This window comes from Tauraco erythrolophus, chromosome 2 (genome assembly GCF_009769465.1).
Source record: "Tauraco erythrolophus isolate bTauEry1 chromosome 2, bTauEry1.pri, whole genome shotgun sequence".
In the NCBI taxonomy this organism is placed as follows: Eukaryota; Metazoa; Chordata; class Aves; order Musophagiformes; family Musophagidae; genus Tauraco; species Tauraco erythrolophus.
In genome coordinates, this window is record NC_141466.1 from 50,312,439 (window position 1) to 50,331,369 (window position 18,931).

At 39.2% G+C, this 18,931-nt stretch overlaps 1 protein-coding gene across 1 annotated transcript in view; it reads right to left on the bottom strand.

Annotated features, from left to right (window-relative positions):
- The window catches only part of SH3YL1 (SH3 and SYLF domain containing 1), a 49,905-nt gene extending 31,046 nt beyond the window's left edge, over positions 1–18,859 (bottom strand). The window contains exons 1-6 of the mRNA XM_086625367.1: positions 18,779–18,859; positions 18,002–18,137; positions 5,708–5,818; positions 4,337–4,450; positions 3,782–3,846; positions 944–1,056 (exon numbers count right to left, since the gene is read on the bottom strand). Of these exons, the coding sequence (XP_086481493.1) occupies positions 944–1,056; positions 3,782–3,846; positions 4,337–4,450; positions 5,708–5,818; positions 18,002–18,137; positions 18,779–18,859 (620 nt within the window). The remainder of the gene's footprint in view (positions 1–943; positions 1,057–3,781; positions 3,847–4,336; positions 4,451–5,707; positions 5,819–18,001; positions 18,138–18,778) is intronic.
- Positions 18,860–18,931: the final 72 nt, after the last annotated feature.

An 18,931-nucleotide genomic window follows, 5' to 3' on the forward strand; every position in this document is an offset into this window, starting at 1 on the left:
GGAGGTTGGAGATCATGTTAAGTCCCTTCCAAGTTAAGTTATTCTGTGATTGTATCATTTCATCCTTCAAAGTAAGCTAACTTAACCACTTAAGGTTTAAAAGTAATAATTTGGTGTGTTTTTTTATTTACTTTCATAGAATCATAGAATGGTTTGGGTTGGCAGGGACCTTAAACATCATCTAGTTCCAACCCCCCTGCCATGGGCAGGGACACCTTCCACTAGACCAGGTTGCTCAAAGCCTCATCCAGCCTGGCCTTGAACACCACCTACAGGGATGGGGCATCCACAACTTCTCTGGGCAACCTGTTCCAGTGCCTCACCACCCTCAATGTAAAAATTTTTTTCCTTATATCTAATCTAAATCTCCCCTCTTTCACTTTAAAGCCATTGCCCCTTGTCCTATAACTACATGCCCTTGTAAAAAGTCCCTCTCCAGCTTTCTTATAGGCCCCCTTTAGGTACTGGAAAGTTGCTATAAGATCACCCAGAGCCTTCACTTGCCCAGGCTGAAGAGCCCCAACTCTCCTTCATAGGAGAGGTGCTCCTATGAAGAGCAGATCAGTGGTGTCAGGCAGATTTGTGGTGACAGAAAGCACAGACCCACAGGTTAATGAAAATAATACTTCAGTCAGGCACAGTAGCACTTGTGCTATTTATTGAGCCTAGCTAAGCAGTCTCCTGCATAAAGAGAATAACTCTAAGAATACTTTCCTTCTACCAATAAATGCCTTTATTAGGAAGAATAAAATAAAAAAAAAAAAGAAAAGGAATAAGTGACTGAAAAGGCATAAAAAACCCAAGAACAATATGGTCCAGTCGACATACAGGTTTGCCCAGGCTGTTTTGTAACATATCAAAAAAAGCCATGTATTTATATATATTTTTAAAAACTATCTTCCATATTTAATTCTATCCCATATTAGGAAAGTATTTTACTCACCTCCCCAGAGGTCCAATTGCCACAGTAAGATTTCCTCCAAGTGTAAGATTCCCTCCTTTGGCAAAAGCTTCTACTGCTCTTTCATGATTCAGTATTATCACTAAATCTGAAACCTATAAAATAACAAATACAAGTACTATGCTTTTTAAGAAGAAAGTTAGAACGGCATAGGAGAAGTATCTTCCATTTTGCAGGAAAACAGGTCGGATTATTGAAGATATTCCCTTCCACAAATGAAAACTAGCCACAGATTTACCAAGGTTTTAATTCTAGTGAGAATCTCTTGTTCTCAGAGAATCACTTCCTTTCTTGTAAAGGAGTCTTTTGAAACAGTTTTCATAACGAAGTTATACAAGGTATTTTGAAACTAAAAATTCTTTCAGCTACCTTTTTAATCAAATTTGGCTGATTTTTTTCCAAGTACTGATATGGTCAGTATGTGATAAACAACAGCTGTAACGGAAACCCTATTTTAATTTAAAATTTCCTAATTGACAGGTTTTTTTTTTTCTATGGCTTTTGCAAACAATCATGAAGGCATTTTCAGATGCGAAGAGAGATCAGATTAAGAAAATAATTTTGATCCTTCCATAACTGAATTAATAACAGCAAGAGAGAACTTAGTAAACAAAAATTACTGTCCAAACAATAAACAGTAAAAAGGATACAGGTTTCCCATTATTGACAAAATTTTATTTTCTTGACAGAAAATTAGGGATTTAATATATATATGTGTATATATACATGAATTAGTATTTAATTTTTAAAGACCTGAATATATAAGATGTAGCCAGTTTCTTCAGGAAACTATTAAATCAAATAACTGAAGAGTTAAAAGAAAAATGAAAGATTTGAAAGAAAAATGGAAAAAAAAGAAAATTACTATTTTTAAAAGACTATTTGCCTGGATTGTGACACAAAATGCATGTATCAAAGAACCTCTACTCTATTTAGATTGATGCCTATTACCATCAGTAATGTAAAACTATAATTCTCTTCAATGTAACAAATTGCAATAAAAGTCTTCTACAACTCTCTTCCCAAATTAGGAAGCATTCTAAAGAAGAAAAAGTCCTTTAAACACAGGCATTACCCTATAAAGATCACTCTATCTTACCTGAAAGCTTAGTAAACACACTATATGTATTAAAAAAAAAATACTGCAGCAGTACCAGCCTGTTCAACAGAGTAGATTACACTTTTGTAGCTTACTATGATGGGTTATCTTTTCAACAGATATCTTGACCACCTAACAACTATTGTGCCTGATCTTTGATCTGATGGACTTGACTGAAAGCCACGTTCAGAAAAAACTTTCAACTTACCCCAAATTCCAAACAGTGACAGCAGGGAATACAAGAGGAAATACCAGATTATTTGCAAAATAAGGTTGGCCCAGAAGTATCACACACAGCGTAAGACAGGCCTTAGTTATTAGCCCCCTGGTAACCTCCACCCCATTTTGAACAGATGGCTGACATGAGTAGTTTCTGAATCAAGCAGGGATGGAGAGAGAAAGTCATTCAGGATGCTGCTGCCTCCTCTTACCCATTAAGAGGATGAATCCACAGCTAAAGTTAAATGAATCCATAGTGAGAAAACCTTCAAAGAAAGCATTTAGATGAATTTTAAAATTGGTCTTTAATTTGAGGTACCAAGTTGTTTGCTATGATTTCTGAAGTCTGTGATTTCTTTCTTGTTTAAAACTACCTGTAAGTACCACCACAACTATGCCAACTATAGCCTCTCTTACAGGAATAAAATTCAACCAATTTCTACAAGGTTTAAGCTTGTATACGACTAAAAGAATGCTGAAACTGGACTCTGGGCTCCTAAGCCACTTAGGTATTTCTGAATAGCAACTCTTCTCTAGAAGAAATAATTAAGATTGTGTTGTAATAATGCCAGTAAGGAAACAGTATTTTGTAAGCTGACTAAAATTTTAAATGAAGGGCACAATATTGCTCAGAAAAAACACCCTCTCAGGGTGCTGGCGTGGACCACCCAGAACAGATATGCATGGATTCTTCTGAAGAGCAAAACGCCCATAGCAAGAGACCTTGTCAGCAGCATCTTTGCTTTTCTTTGGGAATCACCAGAACAGAAGCTAAACAGAAAGAAAAGAGAAGGACAGGACTGGAGGCTAGAGTGGGAAAGAGGAGAAAGATAGAAACAAACACGGGTGAAGGAGCTGGGAGGAAGAAGAGACGGGAAGCAGAGGCAGAGCACTGTCAGGGCTCTGATCAAAAGGATTTCTCTGAACATGTTAAGTCCCTTATTTAACCATTTCTGTTTGCTGGAAACTGGCTCATTTTCTATAGCATTCCTTCAGAGAAGGCCCCATCAGTTTTGGTGTTCCTAAACTGAAGGGTCAAGTCAGTAATCACAAGTTTAAGTGGGAAATTCACGAAGTACAGTAACATTAGCTAGGCTCCATTTTACTCCACCTTCAATTCTTTTCACTGTTTCTTGCCAGATGCAGTCCTTCTGTTTTTTAACAAAGCATTTGATACAGTATTAAGTACAGGATACTTTTAATTAACTCAAATTGGCTTATATGTGAACATTGACAGGAAGACAGGAAAAATTCAGTCTGCTAGAAGTGAGAAATCAAGGAAATAGCTGTTATGTCACTTCCTTTAATTTAAATCTCTCCAAGCAATTAGACTGATAGGACTAAAAAGCTTATTTTGTTTGTCTTGTATAAATAAATTTTATAATAGCTTTTTTACACAGAAAAATAGATTCTACTATCTCACTAACATTTACATTTTTGTCAAGGTATTTTAATTTCTTGCAAAAAAGTTACCAACAAGTATTTCAAACGCAAAATTATACCTCGATTCCAATTTCAAATCCACCACCAAGGCCAGCAATTCCTATTGCAGAAGGAGCAGACCAGGCTGTCATGCAAAACAAGACAAATTCACAGAATTTTTACTATGTTACAAGAAAACTCATTTTATTATTACAATCAAAAAATGCTAACAAATTCTCTTTTAAAACTATGTTCAAAACCACTACAATGGAATAACTATACTGGTTTATACCACACAAAGGAATTTAAGAAACACAAATCCTCATGATCAAAAGAAACCCTTGTTACAAATTATTTATCACGCAGTTGTCCATAATTGGATATAATTTATTCTTCTAATGAGTTTTAAACTATATGTTTTTATATTTCATGCTTTACTACAAAGATACTGAAAGCATTTACATCTGGAAGTAGGTACAAAATTTTGAAAACAGTTTTCAAACCAAACATTGTCACGTGCTGGTTTGACTCTTCACATATCTCATGTTTTATGCTAGAAAAAGAAATAATGAAGAAAAATACTTCTTTTTTCTTTTAATTCTCCCACGAAGTACAAAAGGAAAATATCCACTTACATCCATTAGGCAGACGAGCTAATACAATTCCACTTCCGCCTCGAGCCGTCACCAAAAATCCAGCTTTGATAACGGACAAAACTGCAAGGCCTTTGGCTTTAGCTATTACATGAGCTGAAACAGCAAAATCATTTATTCAAGATCTTGTAAGAGAAGTTCTAAGAGAACAGGAAAACAAAACTCCACATTTAACAATTTTGAACACATAAGGGTCAAATAATCAAAGCAAAAGCTTAAAGAAAGGTGAAAAAAAGCTGAACTGATAATGACACTTCCACTCCATAGTCAATCTCAAAGCTAGTCCCAGGTCACAGCCTGCACTTTTCTCTACACTGCCACACCTGCTTCACCTATTTCGGTTAGCTTATACAGAGTTAGTTTGCTTATTGTCACAAACACTGTGTGTGAGAACCCTTAGCATGATAAAGAGGCAATGAGTAGCTGACATCCACAGATTTTTGGAGGAGAAGAGTCTGAATTTAAATCATAGCAACACACAGCAATCTAATCAGCTTATATCATTAGAAAGTGTTTGTGGCAAATGGCTTTAAACTGAAAGAGGGTAGATTTAGATTGGATATAAGGAAGAAATTTTTTACATTGAGGGTGATGAGGCCCTGGAACAGGTTGCCCAGAGAAGTTGTGGATGCCCCATCCCTGGAAGTGTTCAAGGCCAGGTTGGATGAGGCTTTGGGCAACCTGGTGTAGTGGAGGGTTTCCCTGCCCATGGCAGGGGGGTTGGAACTAGACAATCTTTGAGGTCCCTTCTAACCCAAACCATTCTATGAAATATAGTGTCATCATCCTGCAAGTCTTATTACAGGCTTTCTGGAACATAATAGTTACAAATTCAAAGACACAACCAGCAACACCAGATGAAGGAAGACACTAAGATAATCACAGAATAACAATTGCAAAAACAAAGAGGACAGCAGCAAATAAGAGTGCTTAATCACTATCAAAGGAGAAATGCACCTGATCTCTTTCCTTCAACTCATTTTCATCTAGCTAATTCTAATAAACACAGACATTCAAGAACTAGAGCTGCTATTCTAGGTTGTCCCTTAAGAACAGATACTCACAGGGTGAGCATGAGACAGTCCACCTTCCCCAGAGGGAAGTCTTCCTGTGCAGATACCCTGTGGTTGTAAACATGCAAAAGATCTCTCCCAGTAAGCAACATCTGCCTAGAATATAGCAAACTAAACCCCTTTACTTCCAAAACGTTTTCACAAAAGTTATGGCACCCCAGATCTTCATTACTCTCTAAGTTATGGTAAGTGAAAACAGTGAATTGGTAAAAAGAGCATGATTGCAACACAGGGGAGTGCTGGAGGTTTCAGCTGAATCAAAATGGGTTTTTTTACTCACGAGGTATGATTTTATCAGGTCCATTTCTGGAAGTTATTTCTGTAAATTCTCGTAATATTTTAGCCGCCTTTTTAGCTTCTGACTTCAGGTTGGAAGGTATAGGGTTATTCACTGTAAAATATGAAAGAAAAAAGAAATTATATCTATAGCCAGTTGAGGATAGCTTCTATAAATATAAGTGTAATTTGTATGGGAAAAGTGATTCTTTACAAAGAGTAACCCAAACAAACGGAGAAACAGCAAATATAAGAAATGATCTTCTGCATCAGACCCACGTTTTGCCTCTGATGGTTTTAACAGAAAAAGCCACTTAGGAAGAGCACCCAAGCCCGGTTCTTTTCTGCAATCTGTTCCCCCTGTACTTCCTCAGAATCCACACTAGTAACAGCAAGGATGTTGGAGATGCATCCTCAGTTGTTCCTGTCACTATTTATTTATGGGCTTTGCTGCATATGAATTTCTCTAATACTTTTCAAACCTGCTTATACTTTTTGCCTCCAGAACTCTTACAGCAGCAGTTCACTACCTGCTACCTAAAGAAATACTTGATCTATTTTAAATTAATTTACTAGGTACAGTGAATGCCTGCTAGCTCAAGTCTCATGAATTCTGGTGAACAACTACTGCATTCAACTTAATCTCTACCTTCACGCTTTTATAAATAGCCACAGCCCCCCAGCCTTCTCCACTTGTTCAGGAATCCCAGCCTTCTTAGTCTCTCCTCAAGGTAGCTGCTCCATCACTGATCACTCTAATTACTCTCCTCTGTACCACCATCAACTCTGCTGTCCTTCGAACCAGCAACTGTTGACCAATGAACACTAAAAGATTAATGTCCCTTCAGGAGATTTCTCTTACAGAGCTAAACTTGCAGCGTGTTCTGAAAGGGTGTTTCAGACCAAGAATCTTCCTTTAGAAAACAACTTCCTGTTGAAGAGCTTATAAATATTTTTCTCTCCAATGCGATCCTACATAAGCACCTCTAGATTTCAACTGAGGAAAAAGCAGGGATTAGGGATAGACTATGTTTGCTTTATAAAGCTGTAGACTACAGCAGCAAACACAAAAAATCTTGACATTTACTCCCCAAATCCATGAGATCATAAATTCTTCAGAAGAGTGTTGATTCCATTTAGATCTACCAGATCTGCTGTCATTAACCAACTACTGAACATAATCAATTATTATAAAAGACGAATATTCTGAAACAGTATAAATACCATTTTATGTATGAATAGTAACATTACACCTGTAGATTTGCAAAAAAGAGGCCATAGTGCAGATAAAAAGATGTGAGTTAGTCTTGATTCTTACATCTATTAAAACCCTCCAAAGCTATCATTTAAATTATTCTTGTTTTCCTGTCTGGATATGTCAACACCCACCATTTCCAAGTTTATCAGCAATATATCGTTCCAGTAGTACATGAATATAATGTCAGACCAAAGATGCATCTGGCCTCATGTCTTGTCTCTGAAAAGACCCAGCGACAGTATTTCCACAAAATTCCACTGTTCTTAAATTCACAAAAGCATAAAAAAAGACCATGCATAGAGAAACAACTTTCAGTCAAAAGTGGCTTAGTTTTTTAATTGGTGTTCTCTGAACATTCATTCACCTCTTTACTCTGGGCAACATTCCCATCCAAAGCCATGAAGGTGAGGACTAAATACATTTTAAGATTAAATCAATGAAGCTTGGAGAGCAATGCAGCTCAGACTAAGTGAAATACCTAGTGGCAAGTCAGCCAAGTTTCTGTCCAGGCTCCATTCACTAGAATAGGAATTACACCTCTACTTTTCACAGTGAAGTATATTCCCCTAATACGTTCTCCAAGCAAGAAGGAAGATTTCCAGAACAAGAGAGATTTTGACAGCTGAGTCTCTGAACTAGCTTCCTCTGTGAAAGCTTGTAGTAATACTTGGCTTCGGTGAAAATACAGCTGGTATAACATCAGACAGTTTGAAGTGACAGCAGACATCACAAGGTTGTGCAGAAATATCAGCCTCTCTGGGAACTGAAGGAAATAGTTGTACAGAATGCACAGACTCTAAACTGCATTGTGGTAACAGAGAGAAGATGCGCTAATTTTATCTCCTAGCCATCTCTTCTGTTTTCAGAAAGTGAAGACGGTGGCCAAGTCTCTGTATGAAAGAGCAGGGGAAGGTGAAGCTCTACGCTCTTAAGAGTTCAGGACTTTCAGAAAAAGCTATTGGCATGTGCAATTTTCTCTGTTACGGCACTAAAATTGTAAGCCAACTTGCAGATGTTTTGAACACATTTCTTCTTTGGTTCACCAGGCTGGAACTTGGCTACATGGACACAGCAAGAAGAGCGGGCAGTGTAGCCCAAACCACACACGAGCAGATGATTGCTTTTGGCAGATTAACACACTAGGCTGGAGCAAACGTCTCCATTACTTCTGGTTTTTGTACTTGACATTGCAGTTTCAAGGTCAGAGGAGAAACATTACCAGCATGTTGCTAAGAGAAAAATAGAAATATTTTTGCTTTTGTATAGAGATATGTTGAAGCAGCCATAAAAAGCATATTGCAACATCATTCTTCTCAAGAAGGCGTGAATAATACACTTCTATCATGTTATAACTTATAATTAACAATTAACATTGTAACATAGTGCATGCCCATTTGCATAATCAGGTTAACACTTCTGTATGTAGGTTTTCACTTGAGATATTTTATAACTCTAGAGGTCTTGATTTTGGGGAGGGTCACCTACCCAGTCTACCCAAGATACACATTTCATGGTACTTAATTATTCTTACGGTTTAATAAAAGTGGAAGATATGCTTCACGTGGTAAAATGGACAGTTACATGCCTGACCATACAGGACTCCTGGCAAAGTGATCAAGACAATGAAAATAAGACATGCACACTGGAGATAAAAAACACTACAGAGCAAAAGTAAGGATAATTCAGCTTCTAGATTACAAAGAAATAAAATAAACTTCTGTGCTCCTCTCACTCTTCTCTTCCTTAGCCTTGCATGCATTCCTTCCTCTTCTTTGCTTCTCTTTTGCCATTCTCAGAATTTGGAGGGACTCCTCTAATTCATTCTTATTACTACTAAAAAGGGAGAAAAAAGGTCGTATTTCAGATTAGAATGGATATCCCTTAGCTAAGTCCATTGAGAAAATATGTTTTCAGACCTAAAAGTCTGCAAACAAGAAGAGATGAGTAAAAAAAAAAATCACTTTACAGTTTTATATGCATTTTCAGATTCAGAATTGCTTCAGAAGACTTGATGGTTACCAGAAAACAGTGTGTGCATGTTTATGCGCACATAGGAGTTACCATTTAATTGAAAGCAATTCAAAGCTCAACTTCATGAGCCAACAAAAGTTATACTGTTACCACCTCACTGTCCTTTCAACTCAATACATACTTGGTTTCAAAATCAGGTTTTGATCGTACCTTGGGTGTTTACTTTGAAAGTTTCACAAGATACCTAGGATGACTCCATGATTTTCCTACCTGACTTATTTTTATCCTGGTGTTGTTAGTTAGGAAGAAATTAGGAAGAAATTTTTTATGATGAAGATGGTGTTTTTCTGAACAGGTTGCCCAGAGAGGTGGTAGATGCCCCATTCCTGGAAACATTCAAGGTCAGGTTGGATGAGGCTCTGAGTAACCCGATCTAGTTGACGTCCCTGCTCATTGCAGGTGGGGTTGGACTAGATGACCTTTAAAGGTCCCTTCCAATTCAAACTATTCCAAGATTCACCTGCACTATGATTCTAAACATTATTTTCCCAAATGCAATCTTTGCATGGAAAAATAGCATTATTTGAACAAACTGAAAAGTATGTATTTCTACTCCAGTCTCTCTAAAAGGGTATTTTCTGTGCCACATGCTGTGATGTTCCTTTATTACCAGGGAATAAGGGAAGACGGAGAGAGATTCCTGATCTAGCTGTACACCGCAACCGTAAGCACGAGGATAACCTAACTTCCCATTCTCAAAACAACAGCAGAAACTTCACTTTCCCCTTGTTATTTGTTTCCTACATCAATATTGCTTCTGCATCCCTGGGTATCTACAGGAATTCACACGTCCATTGTCCCTTGCTTTTCCCCTTCCTGCCACAGACTGAAACAATGCAGGATCATTTTTTTGGACTAAGAAACAGCAGGAAGATTTGACAACAACATTCTGCCAGTTACTTTGCATGGGGCCAGATTTGTGTGCTTTCAGAAGCGGGCTAAGAAACGGGTGATGTTCCTCTAAAGCACAGTAGAGATATGGGCAGGGGCAGGGGAGGAAACAAGGAAGAGGTGGACACGCTGCCAGCTGAGGAGCTCAAAGCTACACCTTGTAGAGAAGGGTTGCAAGTAAGATGACTTACATCCACATTTTAATTTAGACAGCAGCAAGTATGAAAATTAAAGTGACTTTAAGTGGCAAGCAAGCACGGCCCAGAAAGGTTTTACTAACAATGGACAGGATCAACAAGTCAACTGGTTAAACACTTGCATTGCTAAAAACCAACACAGTTACTCAAAGTGGCTACCATATGATTCTTTCCATAGTGGCTCATTTTGAATTCCTTTATTTATTTCCATAATGTTACGTACACACTAAGGAACTGGCAGGATGCCTACAGGGGTCTTGAGGAACTGATGACTTGTTTAAAAAAAAAAAAAACAACAAACAAACAACAAGCCCATACTCTGACCTTAATTATGCATAATATGATGCTTGATAAAGCCTGGCTGGACTCCCATTTTGCTAAGAATGCTAGAGCCATAGCAAAAGAAATCTAATATTTTTATCACTGAGGAAAAGGAGAGGTTTGGCTCTCCCTCTCAGGCTATGCCACACTCAAGATTTTGTTGACAGATCTCAAGATTAAATAAAAACACTGATAACAATCGACACTAAAAAGGCAAAGTTCAATGGGTAGAGATGGGTGAGGCCTCACTCTTACTATTAAATTTTAGATCAATTTCGTAAAACTTTGTCCAAAGGCAAAGAAGATTATGCTTTTTCAGTAAAAAAACTAGTAAGTGGAAAACCACACAAATATATCAACGACAATTCAAAACTAGTTATTTAGTTATTTTCTAAAGAAAAAAAAAACAGTACACGGAGGTTTGCACTACGAAATGGTGGTGTCTGTCCCAAAACATAAAAGAAATAAAATGACTAGAGATCATAGTGAAGGTTAGGGAAAAATCTTGCTGCTACTTATTTTAATCACTATATAAACAGACAAAACCATAAGTGGGATTTCTGTGACATCAAAAATGGTTTAAATGTCTGTTCACCTATCAAATTATCCTCCTCCCCCTCAAGCTTCTCTTCGGATTTGAACTGTAAAATTATTTTCTTAAAAAGTGATTCAATATTGCAAGTCTATTGAACTGATGTTACAGAAATATCTGCTTTTTAATAAAAATACTATATGAAATATTTAGAAATAAGCAGAAGTCCCATGGTCAGTTTATCCCTTCAGTAACATAAGGAATAATCCTGTAGCACTGTCTTCATTCTTAGCTTTTGAGTATGCATATATAATTGTCGGTTTTGTATTCCAGTAATGCTCAGGGAAGAGGTAACCAGGAGCAATAAGACAGTAATATCTATCAGGAGGATATACTGACTGATGGATTTGGAATGCCATGACCAGCTGGGAGTAAGCTTCATTTGCACTCCTGCTTGTTGCTGAAAGGAGAAGATATTGAGCACATGTGAGTCAGCAACACAACCCCCATGGGGGAATATCACACCAAAATTGATTAACTGCTTAATTTGTAAACTGATGAGGCAAGTGCGTCAGCCTGTAATTTACATTCTGACTAACTGTAATAATGTGTTGGCTGAACATTTGGTGAAATTATCTGAGCAAGGTGTAATAAAGAATAAATAAGGCCTTTTTACTTAAAAGCTTTAACTAATTCTGATATAATCAAAATTCTGCTGAATATGTACAGATGAAATAAAGCATGGTGGCATTATGAGATCCTAAACATCAAAAGCACAGTTTCAAAGAAGATTGATGGAAACAAAGCCTCACATGCAGATTTCATACATATGTTGACATGTATGTATGAGTGTACTGGTTTTGGCTGGGGTAGAGTTAATTTTCTTCACAGTAGCTAGTACAGGGCTAAGTTTTGGATTTGTGCTGAAAACAGTGTTGATAATGCAGACATGTTTTCACTACTGCTGAGCAGTGCTTACAGAGCCAAGGCCTTTTCTGCTTCTCACCCCACCCCACCAGCGAGTAGGCTGGGGGTGCACAAGGAGTTGGGAGGGACACAGGCGGGACAGCTGACCCCAACTGACCAAAGGGATATCCCACACCATATGATGTGGTGTGCTTCATACTCAGCATATAAATCTGGACAAAGAAGAAGGAGGGTGTTCGTGTTCCCAAGTAACCGTTACGCATGATGGAGCCCTGTTTCTCTGGAGATGGCTGAACACCTGCCTGCTAATGGGAAGCAATGAATGAATTCCTTGTTTTGCTTTGCTTGTGTGGCTTTTGCTTTACCTGTTAAACTGTTTTTATCTGAACCCACGAGTTCTCTCACTTTTACCCTTCCAATTCTCTCCACCATCCCACCATGGGAGTAGTGAGCGAGCGGCTGTGCAGTGCTTAGTTGCTGGCTGGGGTTATACCATGACAAATAGTTTGAAGTATTTGGTGGAAGGTGGTTTGGGGTTTAAAAAAGAAGAAAAAACAATTGCAAATACCTTCCACAAGACTCAGACAGACAGTAATCCAGTCTTCTTTTTCACTTCACTAAAAAGTTCAGAAACAGAACAAGAATACATTATGGCATAGCTGATTTGCAAATACCCATGGTTATAGCATCAACATCAATGCTAAAAAGCTTGTATGAACAGAGAACATTCAAAATTATGATTAAGAACATCCATAAACATGAGAACTAGCATGGTCAAGAAAGATTAAAGAAGAACATCTAATGACAAAGAGAAACCTGAAAAGCAAGACAGTGTGGTGTTGGAAAAGAGCCTAAACAAGAGACTTCAATTCAGCATTACAATTAAAGAGATGAATGTAATTTTAGTTTCACAAATGTGTTACATCGTGGTACTGCGGTAGCCAGCTCCAGCCTTTGGACTCATTTGGTACTTGGAATTCTTAGAACAGCATGTAAGATGTGCATTGTAAGCATTTTGCCTAACTCAAGAAAAAGCGAACTGACACAGAGAAGTGAATGACAAGCAGCAGACTGTGTTAAACGCTTCTCCATCAGTCTCCCTCCATCTACTGCTTGCAACGCTTGAAGCCAAAGGTAGACAGAAAAGCAGCCAGGTCAATCCTCACATGGATTTCTGAAGTTTTAGCAATTTTCATGCAGCAATGTTCCTCAACAAGCTTGGTGTGAGTAGGTAGTGCTATGTCAGAGACCGAGAGTTACAGCAGGGCACAAGTACTACAGTGGGAACTACACGGCCTTGCAAAGTGGCAGCTGAGCTGCACTGAAAGACTCTAATGGGTGCTTTCACAACTCTAAAGGTTTTTGTGCTGTGAATTAACATAACTACTCTCTCCTCCTTCCCTACTCTCATAACAAGAAGTTTACTGGATGGTAGTGCATTAAGCTGGTGCTGATAGTGGTGGCGGAGGGAGAGCAGACCAGAAAGGTCTGCAGAACCTGCAGCCTTCAGCTTATAGAAAACAAGGAGTTGAAGTATTTTAAGGTTTACCTAAGACAGATGGAAATATAAGAACAATCAGATTTTTATTCCCAAACACTGCACTGGAAGGAAGTGAAACAGTGCTTAAAAATAAAGCTGAAAATTAAAAACCCTCTCTTATGCATGTTAAAATCAGCCTGGTTTACCTTGTTTCACCTGCAATAACCTGCTAAAGTTAGCTGTTGATGTCACTGCGTGCACAGGAAAAACTGCAGGAGCATACTAAAGTTACAACTAAATTCAGCCTTAAAGAACTCAAATATGGAAAAGGAATGTCACTTAGCAGAAGACAGCACCTCCTCTAAAAGGAAAATAGTCCAACAATCATATTTCTCAAAGAGAAGAATCTCACAGATATTTCTATCACAACATAAAGCTAAGATATTTACAGTATTTAAGGTGTTTTTTTTTTTATTGAATTGGGGAGAGGGCTATACTAAGAAATCATTCTTGAATTTATGAAGCTTACATTTCCAAAACTACATAAGTATATTTACATATTTAAATCACAGTAATTTGAGGGGGGGGGAAATGACAAATGCCATTTTAAAGATTAGTACTTCTGAAAACCTGTATGGAATCTTGCATTGCATCTGTATGCTTATTTCAGGACAACTAAGACGTCAGACAAGAACGATGAGAAACCCAGTCATCTACGTTTGGATTTTGGTATGCAAATACACAGTACAAAGTCAACGCAAAACCTACAGACTCAGAAGTCTTTATTCAAAAGAGAATCACTTCAAATACAGAAGTCTTCCCATTGATAGAAATGAAGTAATGGAGACAGCAGATTTCTTCCTTTGTTCTCATCTCCCAACCCTGTGTTTTTTTGTTTTGGTTTGGCTTTTTTTTTTTAAATATATCACTGTAAGTTATGGAAATTAAAATACCTCTGAAGATAACTTGAAGGAAGCCAGTATTACTGGAAGCATGTTAACTGTGGTAACTCTGAACCCGGAGAGAGAAACTGCCTCACCCCAACCTGCACTTGTACCACTTTTACTATTAGCTGGTATTCCAAGGCAAATTGCTCTTTGCAGCCTTTACAAGGACCTAACTTTGGTTTAGGGCTTTCTGCCATGATTTTTTTAAAGGGGAAAACTTCTTCCTGGTAAAGTTTTTAGGCAGTTGTCCTCTAAGCACAGGGATTTTGTAAACTCAAGCTTACAGATGTACAAACTGAGATGTTAGCCAATGACCTTTCTGAAAGCAAAGCAAAATTTATTTGAAATGCACTAATTACATAAAATAACACATCCAAAAATAAGCTTAGCCTCTGCACAGGCTATATGAATAAATTAAACTGTATGAAATGCAATAAACGTATTTATGCCTGTTAGCTATATCGGTGTGAATACTGTAATGTATAGGGTCCAAAAGCATGCAAGGTTCTTGGTCAGTTGCTAGTGCTGACAAGCTGCCTTTTCAGATTTTGCTACCAATTATGTATGCACTTCTAGATCATGGGAGCTCAGTATTTTTCATACAGAATATTCATTTTGTTCATGCTAAAAGAAAACCCACAACATGCAAAAACTCCCATGCCCACAGTTTCATTGTGTGCATATTCTTATTACTTTTCTTAACACAGAGGAAAGGACTTAAGTCATCCAAACACAAAGTGTATCACTTGGTAACTTAATGGGCTATCAGTCCGCAATCCCGCTTCGAACTAACATTTCCTTCAGAAAAGTCAAGGAATTTGAAAAAAAAACTGTAACACACAGAGCCACTCACATTATCAAAAACATTTGATTGGGTTCCCGGTAGTTTTTGTACTGAAGTCAGTGTGGAGGAAATTGTAATTAGAATCATAGAATCATAGAATCGTTAGGGCTGGAAGGGACCTTCAAAGGTCATCTAGTCCAACCCCCCTGCAACAAACAGGGATATCTCCAACTAGATCAGGTTGCTCAGGGCCTCATCCAACCGGGCCTTGAACGTCTCCAGGGATGGAGCATCCACCACCTCTCTGGGCAACCTGTTCCAGTGTTCTACAACTCTCATGGTAAAAAATTTTTTCCTAATATCCAACCTGAATCTACCTCCCTCTATTTTAAAACCATTACCCCTTGTCCTATCACAACTGGCCCTCCTGAACAGCCTCTCCCCATCTTTCTTGTAGGCCCCCTTGAGGTACTGGAAGACCGCTATAAGGTCACCCCGGAGCCTCCTCTTCTCCAGGCTGAACAGCCCCAACTCTTTCAGCCTGTCCTCATAGGAAAAGTGCTCCAGCCCTCTTATCATCTTCGTGGCCCTCCTCTGGACCCTCTCCAACTGGTCCATGTCCTTCTTATGTTGGGGACTCCAGAACTGGACGCAATACTCCAGGTGAGGTCTCACGAGGGCAGAGTAGAGGGGGAGAATCACCTCCCTTGACCTGCTGGCCACGCTCCTCCTGATGCAGCCCAGGATGCGGTTGGCCTTCTGGGCCGCAAGAGCACATTGCCGGCTCATATTGAGCTTCTCGTCCACAATTAATTAATTAGAGATGCTCAATCTCCTCTCAGCTCCTAGAAGGACGAACTTTCTGATGAGAGCTGGAATACACGAGGGTAAAATGATACTGACAAAGTTGAACAATGAACTTTAAAGAAAAGTGTGTTCCCTTTGTACAGGCAAGATGTTTCAACTAGGTGATGCCTCCTTATTTCTAAGGAACTACGGCATATGAAGACAGTTGCTAACTGCCTGAGGCACAGCCCAATCAGAGGATTTGTTCCAAAATGTACATCAGACATCTGTTCAACTGCACAGGAGGCAGAGCAGTGAAACACCTCTAGCTAAAAGTCTTCAAAAATCCTTGTAACTTTTAGCAATTACAAGAACACTAAAATCCTGAGTCCACAGCTCTACAACCGGGTTGTAGCCTTTGTACTAGGAGAAGGGATAAACACAAGGGGCACAGGGAAGAAATCACTCAATTTGTACAAAGACAGTCAGAAACCCGCATTTTCAAGAATGTAGAGACAGTAGCATGCTCTCCAACAAGCACCAAAGGTAGAGTTACCCTGGGGCTTGTCTGAGACTAACAGGTGAGCTTTTCCATGAATTTGTACTATGAGAATTGCAGGCTTTTGCTCAAAACACGCCACCACACCTATCCACCCTGCCACCCAAGCCCTAGGAAACTGTCTACCTAAAACTCTTTTAGCAAGTCTTTCATATACCCTTATTGTAATATGTTTGATGTGTAAACAGTTGGTACCAAAGGGGTTGAGTGCTGCCCACCAAGCAAGATAAGTAGCGTGACTGAAGTTGTGTCAGAGGTAGGAATTCAGTTCTGCCTGTCTCTCCTCATGTTAATACAAGAGTTGTTATGATTTATGAAATTTAGACATGGGGGAAAGGGGAAAGTGCCAAGGGGAATCCCAACGTTGGTTTACTAACTCTAATCACGAAGAATACACTTCAAGGCAATCCAAGTAGGTAAACAAGTACATTAACCTTTGCACAAGAAAGATTTAACTAAAACAAAGTTGTTTTTTTTCGGAAAAAAAATAATCTGAAAAACACCTTGTTTATCTTCTCACTAGGGCCAGAAGCGTAGAGAGAACAAAAATGTAACAGACTACGACCCCAATGTGCACTACACAATAGTCCCATATGCTAGAATAATAACCTACATGAAAAAACACTTGAGTATCTTAACAAAACACAGACTCCAGCTATTTCCTGCAGAAAACATTAACACTTCTACAAGTAAAACTGCCACTATCATTCTGACTCTCTCATTTCCCCATTTCATAGATGTCCCAATTCCCTCTGCGCATGTGTCAAATCTAAGACGTTATTAATTTCCACAGTGAATTAATTTCTACAATTAATCACACAAGAAACATTTCTTCAAACTAAAAGGAATAAACATTAAAAAAAAAGTCTAAGTGCTTGAAATTTACTAAATGAGAGTCTGAAGAGCCCTAGTTCTACCTTAGCTCATAGATTGTCTTGTTCACAATAGCGTTTCCCTCCCACTAAGTCTTATACATACATCTTATTCTTCAGAGCAGCCTTGCATTACAGGCTCTTTTAGAACAACGTAATGGATGTTTAAAAAAAACCCCAAAACATAGAAATTTTATCACATCAGAAACAGTAATTCTTAGTGGTGAGAAAGCATGATACAAGACAAAGAACAGTAGTGAATTCTGTTACAGTTCATTTCAAAGGTATGAAGCTGACATTAACTGAAAAGGTACAGATCGTGACTCCCTTCCGCTACTAGGGGCTGAGAATGCAGAACAACGCTTAAGATAACAATCCTCCCCACGCCATGGAAACATAAAATGCTTCATCTCAAAGTTAAAACTAGGAATGTACCTACATGTAACATATACACAAACAAATACTGGGTTTTATATGAACTCCAGATGGTCTTTCCAAACAAATCACTTCTATGTACAGTCTCACTTTCCAACACAGAAAGGTGGTGGTGGAGAATCTACTTCCTATACCAACATCTTGAGGCACTCCATTTGAATAAAGGCACTCTACGCTGCTCAAGTTATATAACATGACAGAGCTACGTGTGAGAATTGCACAACCGACTCATCTCGCCCTTCTCTCCTTTGCCGAGGCCACATCTGATTGAGCAGCACCATGGCCCCCTTCCGACCCCGCCACCTTCCGTTCCTGACACCTGCAAGCAGACCTGTGCGAGAGCAGAGTGCTGCAGCGCACAAGGAGGCGAATGCCAGATAGAGGATCAATGTTTCTGATTACCAACAGTTTCTGCTGAAAAGTAAAATAAATAAATATTTAGAAAACGCAGTTGTACAACTACATTTACCAAAAAAAAGTGACACATGAAGTTGCATAAAAGGAAATATGCCATTTGTTCCATTCCACAGAAAATATGCTACGTAAGCTTTTAGGTTGTAACAGTTCAGACATCACTTTCATTTGAAAGTCACAGTTTTCGGCACAAAATTTAGAACCTGGCATTTTTATTTAACCTATAATGTGCTGCATTTTGACGAAAAACAAGGCAAACAAGTTTTAAAGCAGCAGAGGAATCCAGTCCCGGCCACACCCTGCCACGGCAGGGCCGGCGTTACACAACCCAGCCAGGTACACGGGATATCCCAATGGATGAAGCCAGATCCCAAAAAACCACACTCGAGCTCTTCTGGAAAACAACGAGGGCGTGCGTTCAACCTCACCGGCTGCCTGGTGCGGCCAACGCCATATCCGACACTTCTTAAATTTCTACTTGGAGGATGCACCTCATCTGGCAACATTTAGCGAGGAGGGATATTGATGGAAAAACTAAGCGTTGCTGGCGGTTGTAAGAGCGCGCCTGCTCAGTTCGCGGGGAGAGCCCGACCGGCTCAGCGCGGCAGAGCCCCACGGGGCAGCAACCTGCCGGGTCTGACCGGCCTCGGAGCGCCCTGCGCCCTCCTGGCTGGCCTCCGCAGCGACGCGGGCGGCAGGCAGCTTCCCTCCGCCCCCGCCATGCCCGCCCAGCGGCTCCCCGGACAGACGGCCGCCCACCCAGCCGCCCGGGAGGAGAAAGAGGAGGAGGCGGC